At 42.1% G+C, this 26,815-nt stretch overlaps 1 protein-coding gene across 3 annotated transcripts in view; it reads left to right on the top strand.

Moving 5' to 3' along the window:
* The window catches only part of mpnd (MPN domain containing), an 82,886-nt gene that overhangs the window by 8,780 nt on the left and 47,291 nt on the right, over nucleotides 1-26,815 (top strand). For all 3 annotated transcript variants that reach the window (XR_011883272.1, XR_011883271.1, XM_072244429.1), the window contains exons 3-11: nucleotides 1,696-1,926; nucleotides 3,749-3,905; nucleotides 5,328-5,409; nucleotides 9,560-9,656; nucleotides 12,011-12,083; nucleotides 15,377-15,453; nucleotides 18,923-19,091; nucleotides 21,164-21,234; nucleotides 23,561-23,650. Coding sequence is in view for 1 of the 3 variants with exons in the window: in XM_072244429.1 (XP_072100530.1) it covers nucleotides 1,696-1,926; nucleotides 3,749-3,905; nucleotides 5,328-5,409; nucleotides 9,560-9,656; nucleotides 12,011-12,083; nucleotides 15,377-15,453; nucleotides 18,923-19,091; nucleotides 21,164-21,234; nucleotides 23,561-23,650 (1,047 nt within the window). In the remaining 2 variants the exon portion in view is untranslated. The remainder of the gene's footprint in view (nucleotides 1-1,695; nucleotides 1,927-3,748; nucleotides 3,906-5,327; nucleotides 5,410-9,559; nucleotides 9,657-12,010; nucleotides 12,084-15,376; nucleotides 15,454-18,922; nucleotides 19,092-21,163; nucleotides 21,235-23,560; nucleotides 23,651-26,815) is intronic.

Raw genomic sequence — 26,815 nt, 5'->3', positions numbered from 1 at the left:
CAAGCTCTTTCCCAACATGGAGGTTTCTCCATAAAGGAGTGCCAGTGGCTCTGTTAAGCTTGAATCTGTTGTCCCTGGTGTAAGACTATGTCAGAGGTCTTGGCCTGGCAGTCTGTCTGCATTCTAGTAGCTGCCTTTGGAGTCATAGAGGTATACGACATAGAAACAAGTCCTTTGGCCCAACTTGTGCATGCTAACCAAAATATATTTCCAAACTAGTCTCATAGAGTCATATAGTACAACAGCACAGAAACAGGCCCTCTGGACCATCTTTTCATTTCTGACCTTGTCTTCTGCCTCGTCCCATCTACCTGCACCCAGACCACAGACATTCATGCCTCTCTCATCCATATATCTATCCAAATTTCTCTTAAGGTGCTACAATTGAACCTACCACTTCTGCTGGCCGCTCCTTCCACACTCACATCACCGAATGAAGAAGTTCCAACCCAGGTTCTGTTTAAATATTTCACCTTTCACCCTAAACCTATGACCTTTAGTTCTAGTCTTACCCACCCTGAGGGAGAGAAAGCCTGAATGCATTCACCCCATCTCTACCCTTCATAATTTTAAATACCTCTATAAGATCTCCCTTCATTCTCCTCTGCTCCAGGGAATAAAGTCCTAACTATCTGACCTTTCCTTGTAACTAATTTCTCTGTTTTTGGCCCATATCCTTCTAAGATAGCACACAGTAGTTGTGGATCGGACTAAGATGGTGTAATTTGCAACTGGGACATCTAGGTCAGGAGCAGCTGGAAATAGTCCTCCGAGTTCCCTTACACCTGGTGCAGCTGACCACCACCAGCAACGTTGCTGTGAATGGGATAACGTGATCCTTATAAGGAACACAAGGACAAGGGTGACTGTGACTGTGGCTGGTGCTGCTGAGAGTGATTAGTCCTATGTTTCATCATCATGGCATGATTTTAATTTGAAAATTTTGAATATTATATGGTGTTATTTAAAAATATTTACTTTGTGGCTTGGTAGGTCTTATGATAGTCACGATGACAGTAATTTCACAGTAGTATACCCAGCAAGGAAACAGGCCCTTCAGCCCATCGACTGCTTGTAGACCAACAAGTACCTATTTAAATGAATCCAGTTTTCATTTGCCCCATTCCCAACAGCTCTGCCCCAGATTCTACCACTCACTGACACATGTGGGGCAGTTCACAGTGGCCGGTTAACCTGCCTGCCAGCAGCTCTTTGGGATGCGGAGGGAGTCAGAGCTCCTGAAGGAGTACAGTGAGATCGTGGAGGGAGTGTGCGTGGGTTTCCTGCAGGTGCTCCGGTTTCCTCCCACATTCCAAAGAGACGTGAGTTAGTAGGTTATTTGATCACATGGGTGCAATTGGGCGGTGCGGACTCATTGGTCTGGGAGGGCCTGTAACCATGCTGTTCAATCTCTAATTAAAATAAAACTCCACATAGACAGCACCGAGCCAGAGGTGTGCCCAAGTCACTGGAGCACTGAGGTACTTGCTCTACCAACTGTGCAGCCAGGTTTGCGGTTTGTGGATGGAGAACTGGAATACAGTACCAGTAATCACAAACCCAATTGGAACTTGGAACTTTTATTTCGTCTACACTCGCGTAATAATACACGTGAGTCTTAAGTCAGCCTATAAAGTGATGTCAGTGATGCTGCTTCGTGCACCACTCCTGTCATCCATTTCTCTCTCTCCACAGGGAAAGACATTTGTGGGGGACCTACTGCCCGACGGGAAGATCAGGTGGCAAGAAACCAGCCAGGTGTTCAACTCCCCCAGTGCCTGGGCCACACACTGCAAGAAACTGGTCAACCCAGCCAAGAAATCGGGCTGTGGCTGGGCTTCCGTGAAGTATAAGGGGCAGAAGCTGGATCAGTACAAGACCTTGTGGCTGAGGGAGCAACAGCCGCCCCTGCAGGCTGTGGAGATGGTATGGTTTGGGTTCAGCCGTGGGTATGGACATGGGGCCGGCGGGGGGGGCAAGGTGCGGGTTCATTCTCTGGGGCTGGGGTGCAGATGTTGAAATCTAGACTCTGATTTAGGATCTCTGTCCACTGGTGCAGTGTCTTAAGTTAGGGCAGGTTTTTGGATGGGTGAGGAACTTGTTTGGTGCTATAGCTCTTTAGTGCGTGCATTAGCATCAGTCCCACTGATCTGCAGAGACAGTGACGGTAGTGCAGCCACTCTGTCCACCTGTCCAAGGGCTTGCCTGTACTTATTGCTAGCGATCAGAGGCTAGACCGAAAATGCTGAAAAAACTCAGCAGGTCGGGCAGCACCTGCCGAAAGGAAAGCAGATGGTATTTCAGGTCAGATGTAACCTGATACATTAACTCTTGTTTCTCTTTCTACTGATGCTGCTGAACTTGCTGAGCATTTCCACCGCCTGCTGCTCTTTTGTTTGGTTTTTGCTAAATTCATTAATATCTTTGTCCTCTTTCAGAACAGTGATACCTTGAAGGACAGAGACAGCAGCCAGCCTAGTTAATAAATCAAAGCATAAAACTGAAACTGCTGAGAAGTTAAGATAAGAAGTGTTGAATCACTAGAAATTGTCAGTACTTGTTGAGCAAACACAGGCACTGGAGGCTGAAGTCAGGGAAGCAGCTTTTGCAGTATGTGCAACGCTTCCTGTTTTGTATTTAAACTTTGGGTGAAAGGGCAGTGCCTCTTTCTTAAAAATCTGCTGCAGTAAACATTGGATTTTTATTGGTAGGGAAAATGAAAGGAAATGCTGAGCAGTCTGTATACAGTTGCTTCTTGTGTACTTACAATGTCTGTTGAAATAGCAGAGTGGGGTGTGGCATACAATTAGGAGGTTTGTCATTTGCAGAAAGTACTGTGTTGGGAGAATAGCATATCAGTTTAAAAATGGATACAATCATTGTCGGGTTCCGAAGTCAAATTGAAGGAGGCAGTAAATTGAATGGGGCCAGAGGAAGTCATAAAATTGGATTAATTGACTCTAGTGTGATGCGTTGCATCTGACTTGGGAGTGACTAGTAAGGGTTAGCGAGAAAGACATGTATTCTCTTTATCAGCTGAAAGTTGTTTTTATTTGCAGTTGCCAAATAATCATGGCAAGGAGACGGTGACCTCACTCCGTTTATTTGTAGCAGATGTTGGCTTACAGTTTTCCTGGAATGGCGTGAATTGGAAATCCCAGAATTAGTCAATGTTCTGAGTTTGGCAAAATATTGTCAACAAGTTTTTGAAATTGCACGCATAAAGTAAGCCTTGTATCTGGTTGTCTCCAGCCTTTTGTTTGCACTATGTGCTTATCAGTGAAGAAATGCAGTTTGATGATTGCATGTAAACAGGTTTATCAAGCTTGCATTTGATATTGAGGCTTCGGTGTTTAGTGATCAGCTTGCATCCTGTTACATGAAATTTTTTCTGCATATTTTATGCTCTTAACCTCATTTGCTTTACCAGCATTTGTATAGCTAGGTGGTACCATGGTCAGTCTCCAAATGCTGATGGCAGAGACATGTTCTCAATGTTGATGAGTTACAGTCCTCTTAGATTGTGACTTGGTCGCTGTCACGCAGATGAGTCTGTGCACGCGCAACAGTCACTTGGCTTGCATAGAAAGATAGGGCACAAGATCCCATGTACAAGACTTCCTATCAAGTGGAAACACCACTTCCCAGATAGGGAGTGATGTAGAGAAGCAAGGCCCCGTCACCTTCTTTGAATGCAACGAAATCGCCGCTGGTCAATAACAGTTTAATTTTTCTTCCTTAACCTAAGAATTTGGCCAGTGAAGGGGAAGATGAGGAAGTTCCTGATGAGGAAGACTTTGAGAATCGTGGCAGAAAGAACTCGAAGTTAAATAATCAGGTTAAGAAGGTGGAAGAACAGAACAAGAAGGTGCAAGCTAAAAGCCCTCAAGATTCCAGTCTGACAGGTAGCTCCATTTGTTCCTTACTTTGCCTCTTGTCTCAGTGAAGATGCTTTCCTGAAGCAGCATTTATAGTAGTGCTGACTAACGCTGTACGCTCTGACTCACTGCGGATACAGCTGTGTAACATGTTTGTACATTTCGCTGCTTGACCAGAATGGGAAGGCAGTGGTTACCCTACCATTTCCTATGTGGGTCTCAAAACAAAAGGGGGTTGCATTTCTATCCCCCCCACCACTCGTCCTGTGTTATCGGAGAGGAAGCAGGAAGTGGCTAATACTGTTTGCTTCAAGTGAATGTCAAGTAGTAGAGTGATTAGTTTATATTTTAGTTACTTTGTCTACATCAGCGCTTTGTATTGGCATAGTTTCCCTTCCAATGAATTATGCTGTTAACCCCACAACAGTATACAGCAGGGTTCGGTTGGTTTTCATTGTGTTATTGAATTTGGCGCACTCCTCAGATTCAGCTTGTTTATGTTTAGTGGTCATTTTGATTCCTGTCACCTGGAAGAGTTTATGTGAAATTCCCGCTTTCCTTTCCTCGCCTCATTTGCTGATCCACATTATTCCGATTTTCCAGGCAGTAACCCATCTCCCCGTACATACTTGATTTGGACTGTCTGAATCATTTTCAGTTTGATATAGTTTGCAAAGTTAGACAATTTTTCACTTTGGCAGTCCATATTTCACTGACTTTGACTGCTGACCCACAGTAGGAGAGATGAGATTGACCATGGTATCGCTGAGGCTTCCTTTGTTACCAGCACCCAAAGGTGCTGCAGGCTTGTGTCCTAGGTTGTTGGTTCCATGGGAGTAAGCCCAGAAGATGAGCAATGCCCATCCCCCTGAATGTTTAGATTTAAGGCAGGCACTAAAAATAGTGCAAAAATTATGGATTCTATCACCAATGCTTAAAATGTAACTGATTTAAAAAAAAATTAGGAGGCCAACCAACTTGTGTAACCTTTATTTTTGGCTTTGCCCTCTAAGGTAAACTGCTGAAAATATTCCGACTAAACATGTGTGATCAATGCTGTTGAGGGGTTTCTTGGAATTGTCTGCCTTGGGCTAAGGAATATTTTGATCCTGTCAGATGTCTTCTGATGCAGTGCGTTTAATGGAAGCCCAGTGGATTGATCACGTTACAGCACCTGCTTTGGACTTTAGGTGTCAGCTGTGCATCAGAGACTGATCCTTTGCCTTTAATGTGACCCATGAGCTAATATTTTGCAACAGAAACAGTGTGCAGAGTCGCTGAGGCCAGTGCTCAGCTGGAATGGTCCATAATGACTTCAGATGCATTGCTGCTTCCATTTATCACAGTGGGTAGCATGAAGATAGGGAGACACAGAATGTAAAATGGTGTGTTGTTGAGACAAATAACTGCACTTTATGCCTGAACAATGTTAGCTTTTTCATCCTTAAGATAATGGACACTTCGTAAAGAAAGCTGCCAAAGATCTTGGCCCTGTTCGATATTCTGAGATTGGGAGCAGAGATTCTGGGAGGTAAGTGCTATATTTAACCTATGTTTGGATCTTTTAGTCTGATTTCAGCTGACGGAGAATCAAATGTCAAGGTGGTTTTTCGGCTCCTGAAGGGTTCTCTCTGGAGTGCAGTTTGGCAATGTCTCTGTATTCAAATACTTGTTATTCCTTTGTGAAGGTCCAAGAGTATAATTCTGTCAGCGTTGAGAAGCACAGCGAGGCCTTTTGGGAGGGTTGAAAGAGATGGGCTTAAAGTTTCTTGAATGTGAGAATGCTGGGCTACCAGAAATAGGGTTTCAGAAAGGAGGTTACAGATGGTAGGGGTGAGGCGGCTGGATGTTCTACTGCAGTAGGTGATGTGAAAGTGGATCAGATAGACAGAAGGCAAGCAAAGTAGGACATGAATCCTCTGAGCATGATTCAGCTGTTGAAAGCACTGTGGGCAGGCTTGCATTTTTTTTTGTTGTCCCTTGATCTCTGCAGGTGTCTCTTCCAGTACTCAGGAACAGGAAACCTGGCTGATTCTTTTATTCATAACCCAGTTGTAGAGTCCTGATCACTGTGATGAATGAAGGCAGTGCTGCCTGAGAATCTGTGAGATTCATAGTCTGCATAAATGGCCTTTTGAGAGTGCCTAGAAGTTAAATCATTTATTTGTTGTGTTCATCGTGATGTTCTGTGTTCCTACACTGAAGGATCGTGTACAGGCAGCTTGTCCTTGACTGTCTTACAGATAGGATGAGTTTCTACCCACCCATTTGGGTAGAAGTGAAAGAAGCCATGGCACATTACAGAGAAAAGCAGGGAGTTCCTTTGGCCTATGTTTACCCCTCCGCTAACACCACTAATACCAATTACCTTGTTATTTACCTCGTTGTTAGCGGTGACATTCTATGCTCAAGTTCTGTTTCCCACGTTTTAAATGAAATTCATTGTAAAATTGCTTCGTGCATCATGAAGCCATAAAGAAGACTTTACAGAAGCTTAACCAACCTTGCTCAGATGGGTTCTATAGCACAATAGATTTCCATTTATCGAACCCGTACAGTGAACTTAAGTTTCTTAGCTTTTTACAACCTCCTGAAATCCAGGTACTGTTATTTTGCTATCCACCGATGTCTATTACAAATTCACCTGATCCATTTCCGACATCTACCTTCCCTTTCTCGATCTCTCTGTCTCTATCTCTGGAGACAGCTTATCCACCGATGTCTATTACAAACCCACGGACTCTCACAGCTACCTGGACTACACCTCATCCCACCCTCTACTTGTGAAAATGCCATCCCCTTCTCTCAATTCCTCCATCTCCGCCGCATCTGCTTTCAGGATGAGGTTTTTTGTTCTAGAGTGAAGGAGATGTCCTCCTCTTTTAAAGAAAGGGGCTATCCTTCCTCCACCATCAACGCTACCCTCAACCACATCTCTTCCATTTAATACATGTCTGCTCTTACCCCATCCTCCCACCAACCTACCAGGGATAGGATTCCTCTTGTCCTCACCTACCACCCCACCAACCTCCGTGTCCAGCACATAATTCTCTGAAACTTCTGCCACCTCCAATGCGATCCCACCGGCAAGCATATCTTTCCCCCCACCCTCCATTTTATGCTTTCCACAGGGATCACTCCCTACGCGACTCCCTTGCCCATTCATCCTTCCCCACTGATCTCCCTCCTGGCACTTATTCTAGCAAGCGGAACAAGTGCTACACCTGCCCCGACACCTCCTTCACTACCATTCAGGGCCCTAAACAGTCCTTCCAGGTGAAGTGATACTTCACCTGTGAGTCTGTTGGGGTCATGTACTGTGTTTGGTGCCCTCGGTGCAGCCTCCTGTATGTCGGTGACACCCAATGTAGATTGGATGAATGCTTCGCCAAGCATCTATGCTCCATCCGCCAGAAAAGGTGGGACCTCCTAGTGGCCACCCATTTTGATTCCACTTCCCATTCCGATTCCGATATGTCCATCCATCGCCTCCTCCACTGTCGTGATGAGGCCACACTTAGGTTGGAGGTACAACACCTCATATTCCATTTAGGTGGCCTCCAACCAGATGGCAAGAACATCGATTTCTCAGACTTCTGATAATGCCTCTCATCACCACCCCCTTCACTGTTTCCCACCCCCTTTTCCCTCCCTCTCCTTATCTCCTTGTCTGTCCATTGCCTCCTCTGGTGCTCCTTCACACCCCCTCCCTTTTTTCTTTCTTCCATGGCCTTCTGTCGCTTTCACCAATCAACTTCCCAGCTCTTTACATCATCCCTCCCCCTTCAGGTTTCACCTATCACCTTGTGTTTCCCTTCCGCAGCCCCCCAGCCTTTAAAATCTGCTCAGTTTTTTTTCTCCAGTCCTGCTGAAGGGTTTCAGCTCAAAACGTCGACCGTACTTTTTCCCGTAGATGCTGCCTGGCCTGCTGCATTCCTCCAGCATTTTGTGTGTGTTGCTTGGATTTCCAGCATCTGCAGATTTTCTCTTGAGTGCTATTTTGAGTGAAACTTTGGTGATGTTTACGAGGAAGTAGAATCGTACAGTGCAAAAACAGGCACTTAGCCCCTCCCCCACCCCCTCAGTATCCTTGGCTACCATAGATCACCTTCCTGCATCAATTCCCATTTACCAGCACTTGCATTTCAACCTCTGATGACTTGGCAATTCAATTGTTCATGCAGTTACAGTACTTAATGTTATGAAAGTAACAGCCTGCATCACCTCCTCAGGCAGTGCATCCCAGATTCTAGCGTGGGTGAAAAATTCTTCCTTGGATCCCTTCAGAACCTTTCTCTTTATCCCAAACCTGTGTCCTCTAGTTTTTGACACTTCTAGATTTTTTTTTAACGAAGGTTAGCTTTATTTGTCACATATACATCGAAACACACAGTGAAATGCATCATTTGCAGCGAATCAGATCAGGAAGAGTTGTGCTGGGTAGCCCACAAGTATCACCATGCTTCTGGCGCCAATGTAACATACCCATGTCTTACTAACCCTTGCCCTAACTGTACATCTTGGTATGCGCGAGGAAACCAGAGCAAACCCACACAGTCCCAGCAAGAATGTACAAACTCCTTACAGAGAGCGGTGGGAATCTGACCCCAATCAGTGATCACTGGTACTATAAAGCAATTGCACTAACCTTACACTATTGTGCCACCCCAGCTACGCTTCTGTGCTTCCCTGACTACAGAGAAATAAGTGGGAGAATGGGACAGACGAGAATTCTTCATGGCTGGCAGCAACTCAGTGGGCCAAATCGTCTCCTACCATGTTGTAAGAAAAATAAGAGGAGTAAATTCAGGCAGTCCCCAAATTCCGTTCCTGAGAACAGTTGGTTTCTCCAACATGTGTTTTTTTTATATATACGTTCAGTAAACCCCTTTATCAGGTACACCTGTCCATTAATGATAATATCTATCAGCCTATCATGGCAGTAACTCAGTGCATAAGAGCATGCAGACATGGTCAAGAGGTTCAGTTGTTGTTCAGACCAAGCATCAAAATGGGGAAGAAATGTGATCTAAGTGACCTTGACCATAGAATGATTGTTGGTTCCAGATGGGGTGGTTTGAGTAGTTCAGAAGCTGCTGATCTCCTGGGATTTTCACACAGAGCAGTCTCTAGAGTTTACGGAGGGAAAAGTGTGAAAAATAAAAAAACACCCAGTCAAAGGCAGTTCTGTGGGAGACAACACCTTGTTAATGAGAGAGGTCAGGAGAATAGCCGGAGTGGTTCCAGCTGACGAGAAGCTGACATTAAATTCAAATAACCACGCGCTACAACAGTGGTGTGCAGAAGAATCTCTCTGAATGCACAACATGTTGGACCTTGACGGTGGATGAGCTACAGGAGCAGAAGACCACAAGCGTGTACTCAGTGGCCACTTTATTAGTTGCAGGAGGTACGTAATAAAGCTGCCGCTGAGTGTGTATAGCTGTCCATGTCGTACTGCTCCACGTACACCTGTTTATAATTCTTCTATTGAATATTCATCCTAACATTACCCATAATTAGGTAATGAAGTTATATACTGTATCCCAGTCATTTATGAATAACCTGAAAGATCATTATTATTGAAAAGTGCTATGGGAGAATTTGCATAAAGTCAGATTTCTGTGAATCGGGACATCTGTAACCCAGACGGTCCCTTTCCTTTCTTTCCTTTACTTCAGGGACCCTCATACACTGGTTGAACTTACATCGTTCACATCTATGAACAAGTTCCAGCCTTTTAACGTTGCGATTTCAAGCAACGTGCTGCTGCTGGTGGTAAGTGTTTAAGTGACTTGGATGTATATGTGCAGAATAAATCTTTAATTTTTTTTTCATTTCCCAACCTCTTCTTCACCTTCCATTACCCACCATCACTGGTGGAGAGGACTGGTAGCGTTTAATCCCCAAGTCTTGGAAAATACTTCCCAATTCATTTAGAATCTAGGGTGTCAAATCTCATCATAACTATATATTCATGAGGCTTCGATTGGCTGTGGTAGATTGAGAAATTGGTATGACATTATGCATACAGTGGTTAACCTTTCAAGAACTAATACACAGTTTGCAATTTTTTAAAAACCAACATGAAAAGCCTACCCATAGCCATCCGGAGAATTTAAAGTTAGTATTAAATGAAATTAAAAGGCTTATGAGGTTATCAAAAGAAAAAGTAGTCGGGCTGGATATCGGAAAGATTTCACTATTTGGCTCAGGAGGACCTAAGTATTGACAAGGAATTGGAAAGTGAAAACAAAACAAGTAGATTAGCAGGAAAACTAAAACAGACTGAAATGGTTTCTCTTGAGGTGTGAAGAAGAAGAAGAAAGCCCTTAACTCCAAGTGGAGTCATCAGGATGCTGTCATGACGGCTTTTTTTTTTAGCGAGCTTTCTTATTTTTATGAGGCCGAGTTGCTAGCTCGATGCTCAACCCAGCACGGATGGAAGGTGTGCAAGGGAGCCGGCTGGATTCGAACTCGGGAGCCTTCACTCCAAAGTCCGGCGCTGATGCCACTACACTACCAGCCGGCTACTCTTGAGGTGTAGACATGAAAAAACTAACAAAAGATTGTGCAGCTAGTAGAGCTGTTGCTTTGTAAATCCAGCCCCTCTTTGAGAATAACGAATATTGGGCAGGACCCTCACTGGTAAGGAGGTTTGATATTAAGCTCATAATAATCTGCTGTAGTTATGTACTTTGGCATGTAGGTATTGTTGGAAGTGAAATTTTTGGAAAATGGACAGACATAACTATACGGTCCATTCATGTCCTATTTTGCTATTGAAATGTATTCCTAATCTAGTATCTAATAAGTATTTTCAAGTGCTATTTGCACGCATGAGTGTTGCCCTTGAGCCTACTTGTGATCCTACTGTTCTGAACTGACACAAGTTGTGAGTAAGAATTCAATTCTAGTCATACAGAAGAATTCAATTCTTTCAAACAAAACAAGTAGATTAGCAAGAAACCTAAAACAGACTGAAATGGTTTCTCCTGAGGTATAGACATGAAAAAATTAACAAAAAGTTGTACAGCTAGTAGAACTGTTGCTTTGTAAATCCAGGCATGGGAAGAGGCTCTTCAGTGATTCAGATTCTGCACCTATTTACATGAAGTGTTTTTACTCTCTCCATTTTCCCATCAGCTCCTCATTGATTCTCCCACTCACCTATATGGGGGCAATTTACCGTCACCTATACTTGTACATGTGGGATGAAAAGTTTGAAGACTTCTTGTAATTCACTGAATGAATGAGATATGATTAGAGCTGGTGCAGGAATGAGTGAAGATTTTATTGTTAGGCCTAAGATCGTAAGGAGGTATGATAGGATAAATGTTGAGAAATTTCCATCAGTAAGTATTTTGAATGAGAATTTGTAGTTACCAGATAAGGGGGTGATTATTTAAATCTGAGATGTGCAGGAATTCCTATTTATGGAGAGTGCAGAATCCTTGGAGTTCTCCACCCTGGAGGTTTGTGGAAGCTCGATCATTGGAGGTGTTTAAAGATGAAATAGTTGAAAGATTAGGAAATTGTGGGGAACTGGCACAGAGGAATTGCTGAAGTATGGGGTGGATGTGATCAAATTGAACGGTAGGATAGCTTTGGGAGGGCTGAGTGGCCTCCTGTTATCCTGTCTTTATGTGCGCAATTAGTTAAAGATGATGAGGATTCATATCATAGAAAGATCATGTTGAATAGCAGTTCCCTTCAGAATCCTCAGACTTCCCAAATGTATTTCTATCCTTCCGCTCACTTGCACTGAGCAACTTCAAAATCAAAGTCTTATTTGCAGCTTCTTCCTCATTAGCTTCAGTAACCTATTTCTGAAACTATATCATTCCTGCCCAGCACATATATTTTCCTTTTGGTAAATGATTGGATGTGTTCCACTGTATGTAAGGGCGTGGAACATGGTTGTGTTTTGTTCTGAGGTTGCAACATAGAAGGAGTAAGCAAGGAACATTCAGTCAGTAAGAAAGAAAAGCAGAATTTTTGATTGATTTTCTTTTCAAAATAGTCTTAGAATTTGATACACTGTAAGAGGATTTACTGTGAAGTTGCATTGAGCAGCCAATAAGGCTAATATTTGTTATCCTCGCTTATATAAAGTCCTTCATCTTTTTTAGGATTTTCATTGCCACCTAACGACCAGTGAGGTGGTTGGCTACCTTGGAGGAAGGTGGGACACAAGCACACAATGTAAGTAACTCTCAATTCATACCTTTATTTAATACCAAATTTTATAGAAAGGGCATTATACAGATATAAATACAGTATGTCATACCTGCTCAAATACAGGGACAAGTATAGCGCTGAAAAAAGAAAAATATTTGCTGTATAAATGAAATAATTTGCTAAAAGTTTATTAATTTACTTGCCTTTTGACTGTTTACATGAATTGTACTATCTTATACTGATGTTTATACTCTTCTCATTCCATCATTCTTACAGCAGCTATTTTTTTTCTTCCTTCTGAAAATATGCCTCAGCTGCTTGTTGTGGTGCCAAATTCTGTTTATAATCCCTCTTTGAATAATAAAACCACTTCCTGTTTCCCTTGCTAAATTGGTTAGTAATATCCTGTACTCATGGTTTCTGGTTCTGTCTTCTACAGTACAGAAACTGGCCCTTTGATCCAACTCATTCACAATGACAGGGGTGCCTTTATACATTAATCCTATTTGCCTGCATTAGACCTATATCGCTTTGCTCCTTTCTTATCCAAGTACCTGTCCAAATGTCTTTTAAACATTGTAGTTATATATGCCTCTGCCACTTCCTCTGACAGTTCATTTCATATGACCGCCACCTTCTGTGTATAAAGCATGTCTCTCAGATCCTCTTTAAAATGTTCCCCTCTCACCTTAAACCTATGGCCTCTAGTTGTTGCCTCCTCCACCCTAACAAAAAGTCTTTGACTATCTACCCTATCTTCTATAAGGTCAGCCTTCAGCCTTCTAAGTTCCAGTGAGAATAAACACGGGCTATCCAATCTGTCCTTGTAAGTAAGTAAAGCACTCCATTCCAGACAACGCCTTGGTGAGTCTCTTCTGCACTCTTCCTAATACTACCACATCCTTCCTGTGGTGTGGTGACCAGAAATGTACACAATTCTAGCCAATATTTTGTATGTTTTCAGCGTGGTGGCCCAGCTTTCATACTCGATGCCACGGCCTGTAAAAGCAAGCATATTGCATGCTTTCTTCACAACCTAATCCACCCCTGTCACCACTTCCACGAATCAATGCACTTGCTCTGCACGTTCTCTCTGAACATTAGATTGGTAGCCTAGAAATAGTATTAGACAGACAAAAAAAAAATCATTTGTACTTCTAAATTGGTAAATAATGCACGACAACACAACTTTGGCATATTTTGAAACGTTCCAATTATTTGTTGTTAGAATTTTGCTGTGTGATGTCTTCAGTGTGAGGGGTGTCCATTAGTAGATCATGACGTTGTAATCAACTCACAGTGCAACAAGAAACACATCACACTGAATGCAGTGCATTTTTCATGATTTAAGGGATTAGACCTGGATATCAGCATTTTCGATGCTACTCAGATGCATATTCCGTATTGGTAGCTCTCTGTACAGAGCAAGGTGTCCGTGTACTGACAACAGCAGCTGAGGATACCCTCTGCCTGAGATTCTGATACTGCTGCAGATCGTTGGGGCTTGGGACCATCTTGCTTGTGGGATGTGACTGGTTGCACCGTACTTGGGTTTCCTCGCGCAGCCCATTTTGTGTTGCCCTTTGCTGTTTCTGAAACCTACCCCTCCATTCACTGGGCTTCATCACCATTGCAGCATTGACCCGCAACATTTCCTGCCGGTCAGTGCTCAAAATAATGCTGCTATTGTAAGTCTAGCAAGCAGCAGGGGCTCTGAAACACACAGGAGTAAACCATAATTTCTTAAGCAGAGATGTTCCAATTTTTAAAAAAATTTGATTGGGCATTAGAGCTACATGTAGCACTCATTTAGCGCATCAAATATGGCAGAAATGCAATTTCTAAGGAGGTTTGATAGAAGTATATAAAATTCTGAGGGGTGAAAATTTTTCTATGGTAGGAGTATCAAAAACAAGTGGTCATGCGCTGAAGGTGAAAGGAAGAGATTTTAACAGAGGTCTGAGATTTTTCTAAACGGAGGCTGATATTCGGAACAAAACTAGCCATGACAATGACTAGGTCCCTCATTAATCATTCTGTGCCACCTACTTTATTGGGCTACCTCCTGATCTTGCTGTTTTCTTAAGAAAATTTCCCTGACCAGCTCACCTTTTCCCGATTGCTATCATCTCTATTCTTGCAAATCTATCTTTGCTCTTTGTCCAATGCTTCCATGTCCTCCTTGTAGAAGTAACTCCAACAATGTGTATTGCATGCTTGTTGTAGACTGAAAACAACCTTATACAACTTTTAACAGCTCCATTCATTTTGAACTCTGTAGGGTAAAATATCCTTTTTTTTTTCAATTGCATTTTTAAATGCCTAAGCTGCTTTTAATCAATTGTTCATCAGTATCCCAAGATCTTTTCGCTTACTTTCTGAATGAGATTAAATTTCCCATGTTAACAATTTGCAACTCAAGTCTTCTGATGTCTTCAATGTGCTTTGCCCTGTTTTCCCTCTTCAGCTGTATCCCCCAGCCAGTTTGGTACTATCTACAGATTATGATATTGAGTTACTTCTTGATACGACCATGCCATCTATGTAACTTATCCAGTAACACTGAGCAAGTGCGATTATCGTGGAACAGTATCTCCTGTAGCTAATGAAGTGCTCTTTGAGTGTATGTTCACAGTCTTCTGCTGCTGTAGACCATCCACTTCAAGAAATACTACTCTGCACACCACCGTTGTGATGCATGGTTATTTGAGTTTAATGTCGTCTTCCTGTCAGCTTGAACTGTTCTGGCCATTCTCTTGTGATCTTGCTCAATAACACCGAACTGCCACTCACTGGATGTTTTTTTCATTTTTCACAACATTCTCTGTAAACTGTGGAGACAGTTATGTGTGAAAATCTCAGGAGATCAGCAGTTTCTGAGATACTCAAACCTCCCTATATGGCACCAACTATCTTCCACAGTCAGTCACTTCGATCACATTTCTTCCCCATTCAATGTTTGGTCTGAACAACAGCTGAGCTTCTTGACCATGTCTGCATACTTTTATGCATTGAGTTGCTGCCAATTGATTGGCTGATTAGATATTTGCATTAACAAGCAACTGTACAGATGTACATAATAAAGTGGCCGCCAAGTATAGTTGCTACTGCCAACTTCCTATACCTCCCTCGGTCTTTTTGTCCGTTCTTTCCCTTACCTACATTGTTCTGTTAGAGTGAAGCCTTGGTAAAATGCCCGGTTCTACCACAGTAAATCCCAAGTAAATAACAATGGACATTGTTATCTATAATATCTTGCATTTCCTTCGTTTACAACACTGTTCCCTGCTGACTGTTTTGTATTTTTTTTTTGACAGTATTGACAGTTCTCCGAGCTTTTCCATGTCGAATACGGCTTTCTGACAAGGATTCTGCCTCTGCAGTTGAAGAAGAGGTAAAGTATTGTTTTCCCAGATTCCTCTGCCTCCACGTACACCCTCGCTTATGCTCCTGAAGATTGTTTCTCTTTAACAGAGGCAGCTGTAAGGGCGAGTGATGATCCAGGCATTCTCCAAGTTCCATGTCTAATGTCTTGGCAAACAGCCCAGTCCTCTCCCTTTCAAGCCTATCCTGGAGGCTCATTATCCTGGAGTCCTGCCGAAGGGTTTCAGCCCAAAACGTCAATTGTACTTTTTTTCCATAGATGCTGGCTGGCCTGCTGAGTTCCTCCAACATTGTGTGTTGCTCGGATTTCCAGCATCTGCAGATTTTCTCTTGTTTGTCATTATCCTGGAGCCTAATCAATAAATATGTCTTCGTTTTCATCCAATCATAGATGGCAGGCCAATTTTCTATTGAGAGGCCTGGTGCAATCTGATATGCCAGCTGTTGTGTGGCACTCCTGCCTTTTAACCTTAGTTCAGATCATATAATTCAAAGTTCGGCAAGATTTAAAAATATCATCCACAGTCAGCCAGATGAACTTGATGTCTTTATTTCTGTTAACAACAATTTGTATTTCTATAGTGCCTTTGTATGTCACTGTTAACATCATAAAATTTGACAGCAGTATTCTCAAGAACAGTGTTGGACTCGTGCCACTGTGACATGTTAGCTCAAGTAACAAAAAGTTTCCCGAAAGAAGTAGATTTTAAAAGCTTTAGAGACGAGGTGGAGAAGTTCTGACCTGGAAATCCACACACTAGTGTCTTGGCAGCTGAAATCTTTGCCACTGGTTATAGAACAATTAATTTCCAGGATTATCAAGAGCCAAGATAGGAAGAGAGTTGTAGGAATGGGACTTTACCAAAGTGGTGATCAGCAAAGGAGTGAAGGTCTTTGAGAGCATGGGAGGAATTAGAAACTGGCGCTGCTTCTTTTGTTAACAAGTGTTGGACACCAAACTCAGAGTTGGTGGTAAGTAGGACATGGTGTAAGTTAGAATCTGTGTTTATTGAAGTAATAAGGCATGTATAAGATGTCCTCCAGACGTATGATTCATATTAGTTCCTTTGTTTGAGTTTATGCTGAGATTGCACTTTCAAGTAATTAAGGATGATTAACCTCTTAAATTGTTCATAAGATCAAACTCTTCCTCCCTTGACAGTATTTGCAGCGCCCATTTTCGACTGGTTCACTTTCCTCATGTACTTCCCTCCCTTTTTTCAGGTCTGTGTCTTTGCTGCTATCTAAACATTTTTTTTTGTCAAAGCATCCGTTGACCCTTCTGTTTCTGTAAATGTTTGCCCATCTTCAATCTCCTTTTCTACTCGGGTCCTTGAATGTCCTGTCAGCTCTCAGATCCTCCTGCCCTGCATGTTCATATCTCCATTCTTGCCACAGTACTGAAACAGCTCCTAAAGTTATTAATGACGTCCTTCATGACTGTAGTAAGCAGTTCCTCCTCTCCTTTATCAACCTATCTGTATTCATTGTCATAGAGTTCTACAACACAAGGCTTATCATGCCAAGTATCTATCTGCACTAATACTTGATCTGTTGCCTGTTGTGCCTGGCAATTCAGATATTTGATGGAACTGGTCACAACATCCACCCCAATGACTCATGGATGGGGTCTATTCTTACCTCTCTAATTATAGCTGAAAGGTTATGTGCAGTAAGTTCTCAACCAGTCCCACACTGTAATTTATGATTCCCCATCAATCTGTGCTTGTCCCAATCACACTGCTCATCTTCACTGCCCTCAATAGTTTAATCTGAAAACACAGATTCTATTCTACTTCACCAGTGCCAGCCTACAGCTCTCCTAAGTCTCCAAAGTGCTGCAGAGAAGGAAGTCCCTTCTCTTTATTCTGGGAATACTGAACCCATTATCTTCACTGTCAGCTACAGACTCTGGTATCCTAACACAAACTCAAAATAGAAACACCGTGTTGGAATGCTCAGTAGGTCATATTGCATCAATGGAAAGAGAAATAGAGTTAGTGTTGTGAGTCAGACCTCAAGCCTTAACTCTGTTTCTTCCATCGTAGATACTGCCCGACCAACTAAGTCTTCTCAACAATTTCTTTCCTAATTTCAGTTTTCCAGTGTCTGCTGTGGTTTCTTTCTTGTCATTTTCACTGTGCAGTTAAGCAATAGTTTGAGACCAAATTAGATCACTTAGAAACTTGGTAACACACAAAATGCTTGAGGAACTCAGCAGGTCTCAGCAGCAACTAAGAAGAGGAAGTAATAGTGAACGTTTTGAGCCAAGCCCCTTCATCCTAAGAAATCCTCTCCAGAAACTTGGTGCCGTGTTTGGCCAATGATGTGAGATCCCAACAATGTAACTGATTTATCATTAAGGCTGCCTTCTTCCACTGACTAATGTAAGCCTTTACTACATTTGCACCAGCTGAAACCTTGTCTTTGTCTCCAGGTTGCCAATTCCAGTCACTTTTGGGAAGACTTTCTGCCTTCCAATTTTCATAAACGTCAGTTTGTTTACAAGCGCATTTTCTGTCCTAACTCACCAAGTACATACACCCATTACATTGCCACCAGCCTTCATTTGACAACTCTCAAATTTGTTTCCAAGCTCTCTGTAGCCTGGCCTATTACTTTCTCTGTGTTCTGCCCACCTCCAAGGCCTGAGGCTCTGGTATAATCATCCTCACTCGTTTTTCCTTGCTCTCCCTTCCCCTCCTATGCCTTAAGCTTTTGGCTCCACTATCGCTCTCATTTCCCCTTCTCAATTTTTGACATCTGTTAAAATCCACCTCTCTGATCAATTTGGTCTGGTATCTATTTAATTGCCAAAGTTTATCTTGAATCTGGGAATCTAAAATAAAAACAGAAAATCTTGGAAATATACAGCAGACAGAAGAGGGACAGAGTTAATGGTTCAGGTTGAAGAACATTACCTTTGTTTCACTGCCTGACCCGGTGAGGACTTCCAGCATTCTCTTTTTTTTTCTAATACTCAAGTTCATCTCCTCATTCTCTTTTGAAATATCTTGGGATGTTTTATAAACTGAGGTGCTATATAAGTTCAGGGTGTTACGACAGTGGAAGAGAATATCTACAAATGTGCACATTTTGTACTGGTAGGTGTGCTGGAGACCACTTTGCTATTATTTTATCTAGGCATCCCTTCAAGTAGAAATGTATTTCATCTTGCTTCACGTGAAATGTGCATCTGTATGAAGAATGGGCTTGAGGGGAGATAATAAATCAGCCCTAAAGAAGTGGCGGAGTGGATTCCGATGGGTCGAACAGCCTAATTCTGCTTCTTCTGATCTTGTGGTATGAAAATATCAATGTGCTGTGCACTTCCCTGGACCTGGAATAGGCCTTCAGTGCTAAAATGGAACAACTGAGAACATACATAAACAGCCTGACAGCAATATCATCATTAGAAATGTGTTGTTCTTCAATCAGCCATGTATCTTCCCAGAAATAATCACTGTTTTCTTCCTTAGATTTGCCAGAACCTGTTCCTGAGAGGATTGTCACTGGTTGGTTGGTACCACAGTCATCCGTACACGAGTGCCCTGCCCTCCCTGCAAGACATTGATTCTCAGATGGATTACCAGTTAAAACTACAAGGGACCACTAACAGTTTCCAGCCATGTCTAGCACTTATCTGTGGTAAGGAATTAATTGTGCATGAGGTCTCTGAGCATTACAGTATGTTGGCACACTGATTAACGCAGTGGTACAGTAAAGCAAGGGTTTGACAAACTGCAGTCTGTGGCAACTCTGCTACTTGTGGTTATTTCTTGTCTGGTTTGGTCTGTTTTGAATTTTGTAGGAGGTTTGGAAAGGGACATTAATAGTGTTGCTGGTTTACGGATGGATTAAATGTTGGCCATGGCAGTAGCATACGTTGGTATTGGTAGCTAGAAATTTTGGGCAATCAGTGAGAGAATTTACAGTGTGTACAAGTATACTGGGACCACCACCACTTGGAAAGCCTCCTCCATGTCACTCACCATCCTGACTTGGAAACATATCGCCGTTCCTTTGTCGTTGCTGGGTCAACATCATGGAATTCCCTCCCTAACAGCACTGTGGGTGTGCCTACACCTCAGGACTGCAGCGGTTCAAGAAGGCAGCTCATCAACACCTTCTGAAGGGCAAATTGGGATGGGCAACAAATGCCGGCTTAGCTGGCGACCCCCACATCCCATAAATGAATAAATAAAAAAAATACAGGAGGCTTCACGAGACCAAATATAAAACTCTTAACGGCTTTCCGTTGAAGGAATTTCCTGTTTCATTCTTGGACTTGTTAGGTTTTCAGACTTTCAGATGCCCTTGTGCTATTACATCCAACTGCGCTGAGATACTTCAGTTGTCAGCTGGGGTAAGTGAACAGTCACAGATGTCCCTACTGTCCTTTGAGTATGAGGGAAGCTGACCAAAGTATCCCTGCTCCCCATGAGTGCCTCCTGCTGGAAGATATGTGCCGGCTTCGATCCTGACCTCCAGTGCTGTCTGTGTAGAGTTTGCATGTTTTCCCTGCGCCGTGGAGGTTTCTTCTGGGCGCTTCAGTTTTCTCCCACACTGCAAGGTGTGTGCGTTGGTAGGTTAATTGGTCAGTGTAACTTGGTGTATAGGTGAGTGTGGGAGGGGGGGGAGGCGATGGAAGCATATGGAGAGTAGAATTGGTGTAGGATTAATGTAGATGATGTTCGATAGCTCTCGTGGACATGAGTAGCTCGAAGCCTCTGTGAACTGATGACTTGATCATTCCCATCAGGGAAGAGGTTATGCAGCCATCCACACCAGAGTCAAAAAAACAGTTACTTCCCCCAAGCTGCCAGGCTGATCGACAATTCCACCCAATAACCCACCCCACCCCCACTGCATACACATCCCCGAGTGTCACTTTATGTACTTGCAACCACGCTGTGTATATAACAGTTACTCGTGCAATGTTTATATCTATTTGTTTGTTTTCCAAATTGTGTTCTCTACGCTTATTGTGTGTTTGCATGCTGCATCAGATCAGAGTAACAATCATTTTGTTCTCTTTTACATTTGTGTGCTGAAGTATGACGAGGAACAATCTTGAAGTATCCACTTTTGTAGTTGGTGGTTAGTCACCTGGCAACCACCAAGTTGTAAGCCGGAATTGGAATCAGTTTATTATTGTCACATGCACTGAGACACAGTGGAAAAACTTATTTTGTATACTGTTTATATACAGCAAATCATTCCACAGTGTATTGAGGTAGAACAAGGTTAAAAAAAAACAGAGCAGGATAAAGTGTAACAGAAAGAATCAGTATCTTCAGAGGAACCAGAAAGGAAGCAACCTGGATAGCCCTGGTCAGTAAGTTAATGCCAACTGTTGCCTATTTTTTCTTTTTTGGAAATGGAGGGAAACCAGATAGAAGGAGCAGATAGGAAGCCTACCACTGTGAGTGAGAGGGAGTTAGAATTAAGAGCTTACAAAGGGTGAACTGGACTGCAAGTGGCTGAAGTTATTGTTATTTCAAGTTCAAAATATTGCTAGAATGGTGCTGATGTTGTCCATGCTAACAGAGTGATCTCTATCTTCATCTTAACAGTACAAATGTATAAAGCAGGGGTTCCCAGAGTTTTTTTATACCCTGTACCCCTACCATTAACCAAGGGGCACACGGACTTCAGGTTGGGAACCCCTGGTCTAAAAGGCTAAAGAAACAGCCTAATCAATTTCTTTTTAACTTAAGGGCCTTATCATCAAGGGAGCAGCAACTTGGAATCGAAAATGTCTCCATTTTGGGTTCTTCCTCCCCCAGAGGTAAGTAAACTTGGCCTCGTATCTCATTGCCAAGTGATATTGTAGAAAGGCCACAGGATGCAGTGCTGCTGTGTGGGCACCATGCTTCTCCTGCTAGCTGTAAATGGCAAAATGATGTTTCAGGGTGGATTGACCCTTTTGGAATTGGAGCTCACCCTGACAAGCATTGCAGAACTGATCCCATGTCTTTGCTTCCATCAATCAATACCAAACTGGAGGGTTTATCCACCCCTTGCTCTTCCTGTCCAGCCTGAAGAAGTTGCCGAGAGTGCAGCTGGTGCTGAGGCATTATGGAGAGACTAAAGAGCTAGAAGCAGCCACGGGGAATTCCGCAGATGCTGGAAATTCAAGCAACACACATCAAAGTTGCTGGTGAACGCAGCAGGCCACCTGCGTTCACCAGCAACTTTGATGTGTGGAGCTAGAAGCAGCAATCAGTTAATTTTGTTGGATCAGTGGTTGTAGGGGATTCAAACTCACTGATTTTTGATGTGCTTGTGTGCCCTAAATCTAAAGCATTATTATTTCAGTTGTGCTTGCACACCTTGCCCTAGTAACAGCATCTCTGACGCTTTGAACACTTTGACCCAATAACAATGAGTTCTGTGTTGTCCAAGTTGCTGCTCATTGTAAAACAGCTTTCTGCCAAAGTTAACTTCTACAAGGCTTACATTAATACCACATCAAATCTCAATTTCCTTCGTAGAAGATTTGTTCCAAATAGCAAGACTGCACTACATTCAAACTCCATGTTTTCAAATGTACTTTTATGACAGAATTTTTTTTTCCTTTTTGTTCATTTGCGGGAAGCGGTTTTTCTGTAAATTTCTACTCTCTCAAGATTAATATAATCATTGATCTACTCAGTCTAGAAAACCTGTGGAGATTCAGTTGTGGTATCACGACAGTGATTGGGGTTGGCCATTTAGCATCTGATGTACCTGCTGTGACAAAAGCCTCAGAACTGAGCTGAACTTGTAAAGAAAAAGTCGAGTGTGGCAGTTTTTGAGGATTATGTTGATCAAGGAATGCAGTAATTTTTTTTGTAAAGATGTTTGGAAATAACATAACAGTAAAGATACCAGCATGACACGGTTTATTTATGAGAACGTACGGGAACTGGGACAAAGAAGCATGTAATGAATTTTAAAATTTATTATGAGTATTTGCAATAAGAACTGCCCACTTCCAGTAAGAGTTTAGGAAGACTCTTAGGGTTAATTGTGAAGCTTAGCAGCATTAACAGAGTTTAGGCCAATACTTAGCTGGGTTTATCCTGATCAGAGCAACTTGGCAGGATTTATACATCACACTTAGGGTGGCTCTTTGTGGCATTGATTGGGATTAGGGGGATTCTTAAAAGGTTAATTCACTGTAGTGGCCCCACTGGAGATGGTGGTGACGCAAGGGCCACTGAGTTGTCAAAGGATCCATTTATAAGTGGGAATTGGGAACAATAAACAGCTTTCAGAGAGTTACCCCAGATATATAGGATCTAATAGACTGCCTTGAAATCTATCTTGGATTAGAGAGAGATTTCCTTTGATCTAATAGCTATTTGTAGACATAAAAAGATCTCATGGTACTGGTTTAAGAATAGGGAACTGCTCCTTCCCGAGTCCAACCTGGTTCTTTACATTATTACCCTTTATAGGATTTGACAGTATGTAGACTGGCTGTTAGGGACATCTACTAAACCTCACGCTGAAGAATTATTTGTGAAAAACTTCAGCTTCCTGAGGCCTTTTTGCATATGCTATAAGTGGCAATTGCTTGCTTTGTTTCTTCATGTATTACAAAATCTGTTGTGGTACCGATTTGCCAGATTACTTGTTGTGTGCATGGTAAATTGCAGTTGCAGCCTCCCACCATGGCCCCAGCTGTCAAGCTGAAACATTCATCAGGCTGTTTAAAATGATGCAAATCAGGATCCCACGCAAGCTTCCCAAAACCACTGGTTGTTACTGATGGCCATTTGACATGCACTCACAAGTGAGATTTATTCCAAAGTGAAAAAACTGCGGACGCTGTACAACTGAAATACGAGCAGCGAATACTGGAAATACTCAGCAGGTCAGGTAGCATCTGTGGAGAGAGAACCAAAGTTAACATTTAAGGCTCCCTTCTGCATGTTACTAGAATTCTGTGGCCTTGAATCTCATCCTTAGAGTACAGATAGAAGGTGAAGAGGCAGTGTGCTGCCATGGACCATGATAACACGACAGAGCCCTTGATGTGTCATTATTGCTATTGGAGAGGGTGGAGGATTTTGGTAATTTTACACTTGAAAATCTGTGTTCTCTCTTTTTACTCTATTCTTTTTCAGCAAAAGCCCAATGATTATGGCATTCCTATGGAGGTAGAGATGACGTATGTTCAGGATACATTTTTGACCTCCGATGTCCTTCATGAAATGGTACGTCCGTATCTTCAACTGAGTGAGATTTAATTCACAAACCGAAGGTACAACATAGAATGTTAATAACTGATCTTGGGCACACTGCTGCAGTATGAACCTGTGGAGACAGATTGCTGGTACTCATTGCAAGCTAAATTTTTTGGGGGCTCAAGCCATTAAATCAAAACATCCTGCTTCCCCTTGTGGAGTTACAAGATACAGCAGATGCTGGAAATCTGGAGCATTACACAAAGGAACTGAGGGAACTTGACTTCATTTGGGATACATCATTAAAGTTGATGCTCGGTATTTGTGTATATATAAGCCAAAGGACCTTATTTCCATTTTGTTTTCATGTACAATCTATCTTCTGCCCAATGGGAACTTGGTTTACATTTGTGATAATATGTACAGTGAATTCCGGATAATTGGGACACATTGGGACCAGTACATTTTGCCCCAATTAAATGGCTGTCCCGGTTAGCTGAAGTTTCATGAAAATAGTTAAAAATGTATAAAAAAGACAAACTCAGGATTAGAATCAGGAACGTAAACACGAGGAATTCTGCAGATGCTGGAAATTCAAGCAAGACACATCAAAGTTGCTGGTGAAAGCAGCAGGCCAGGCAGCATCCGTAGGAAGAGGTACAGTCGACGTTTTGGGCCGAGGCCCTTCATCAGGAGCACCAGCAACTTGGATGTGTGCTATTAGAATCAGGATCAGGTTTGTTATCAGCAACATGTGTCGTGAAATCTGTTAATTTAGCAGCAGCAGTTCAATGCAATACATTAAATAGAGGAAGAAAAAAAAGTGAATCAATTACAGTGTATGTTTATTGAATAGATTAAAAATCATGCAAAAGAAAAGTAATATGTATTTTAAAATTGAGGTACTGGTCATGGGTTCAATGTCCATTTAGGAATCAGATGGCAGAGGGGAAGAAGCTGTTCCTGAATCGCTGATTTTGTACCTTCAGACTTCTACCTGATGGTAACAGTGAGAAAAGGGCATGCCCTGGGTGCTGGAGATCCTTAATAATGGACGCTACCTTTCTGAGACATCGCTCCTTGAAGGTGTCCTGGGTACTTTGTAGGCTAGTACCCAAAATGGAGCCGACTAAATTTACAACCCACTGGAGCTTCTTTCGGCCCTATGTAGTAGATCCACCCCCCCACCCCATACCAGACGGTGATGCAGCCTGTCAGAATGCTCTCCACAGTACGTCTATATAAGTTTTTGAGTGTATTTGTTGACATGCCAAATCTCTTCAAACTCCTAATGAAGTATAGCCGCTGTCTTGCCTTCTTTATAACTACATCAATATGTTGGGACCAGGTTAGATCCTCAGAGATCTTGACACCCAAGAACTTGAAACTGTTCACTCTCTCCACTTCTGATTCCTCTGAGGATTGGTGTGTGTTCCTTTGTCTTACCCTTCCTGAAGTCCACAATCAGCTCTTTCATCTTACTGACATTGAGTGCCAGGTTGTTGCTGTGACACCACTCCACTAGTCAGTATATCTCACTCCTGTACGCTCTCTCGTCTCCATCTGAGATTCTACCAACAATGGTTGTATCATCAGCAAATTTATAGATGGTATTTGAGCTATGCCTAGGCACACAATCATGGGTAAGAAAGAGTAGAGCAATGGGCTAAGCACACACCCCTGAGGTGCACCAGTGTTGATAATCAGCAAGGAGGATATGTTATCACAAATCTGCACAGATTGTGGTCTTCCAGTTAGGAAGTTGAGGATCCATTTGCAGAGGGAGGTACAGAGGCTCAGGTTCTGTAACTTCTTAATCAGGATTGTGGGAATGATGGTGTTAAACCACTGTTTAACTGCACAACAAATTATATACTTAAATGAAATACAGAACAATTAGAACCTTATCAATACTGCTACAGTAAAATAAAGTTGTGTACTAGTTCTTATTCCAGTGTATTCTGCCTTGTTCTTTTGATTTACTGTAAATGAACAAATCAGTACAGATAATCAACTGCCTTCATACAATGCTATTGACGATTGCATCCTTCAAATCTTCATTTTCATTATAACATTTAAGGTAATTGTCGATACCTTAAGAGTTTTAATAGTTCCTAACTTGAAGTAATGAAAATGAAATTGTTTCATTTTCACTTCTGGCCGTTTCTGGCATCTCCAAGCCTGAATGCTTGAAACTGCAGTGAGCAGAACAGTTCTGAATTGTCTTACTACTACTTTTTCACCAATTATCAGTGACAAAAATCAGTGCTCTTTGAACAGAAGTGCACACAGTTGATGGTATTTAAAAATTGTAATTTCTAAGCATGTTGTAGTGTCTAATTGCCACACAAATGCACATGTCTGACAATAGCTAGAGATTGTTCAGCAACAATCTCCTGCCCCGGTTAAGTGGTATATAGCTTAATTCTGGTTAATTTGGCCTTTGGTTAATCAGGTCATATACTATGCTACATAATTGGGACAGGAGACTGTCACTGAACAATTTCTAGCCAGCATCAGTCACATGCACTGTGTGGCTGTTAGACTGTACACTGTGCTTAGAGTGGACAGTTTTTAAATAGCGTAATTTGTGTGTGTGTGTTCAGAAAGCAGTGATTTTTGTCACTGACAGTTGGCTAGAAACAAGCAGTAAGACAATTCAGATCTGTTTTGCTCACTGTGGTTTCAAGCATTCCAGCTTGGAGATGTCAGAAATGGCTGGGAATGAAAATGAAACTATTTTGCTACTTCAACAAGTTAGGAACTACAAAGAATCTGAAGCTATCGAAAATCATCTTGAATGTTATGATGAAAATGAACATTTGGAGGATGCAATTGTTCAAAGCATTGGATGAAGGCAGTTCATTATTTGCACTGGTGCCTGTGCAGATTTAGTTCATTTACAGTCATTCACAAGAACACAGCGGGGATCACAGATGAATTCCTTGATTAATAACTTTTTGGAACTAATAGTTTTATAGTATTGGCAGTGTTCTAATTTATTACTCAGTTAAATGGCAGTTTGCCTTTTTTTTTAATACCTTTTTAAACTATTTCCATGAAACTATGCCTAATTAGGCCGAAATGTAGTGGTCCCGATGTATTCTAATTAACTGGAATACACTCTATGTAAAAAACATAGGTAGGGTGGGAGTAAAGTTTTAAAGGAGATTTGCAGGGGAAGCCATTTTTTTT

Source organism: Mobula birostris, chromosome 26, assembly GCF_030028105.1.
Source record: "Mobula birostris isolate sMobBir1 chromosome 26, sMobBir1.hap1, whole genome shotgun sequence".
NCBI lineage: Eukaryota > Metazoa > Chordata > Chondrichthyes > Myliobatiformes > Myliobatidae > Mobula > Mobula birostris.
Note: the sequence above shows the minus strand (reverse complement) of the source record. Positions and strands in the feature narration are given on the sequence as shown.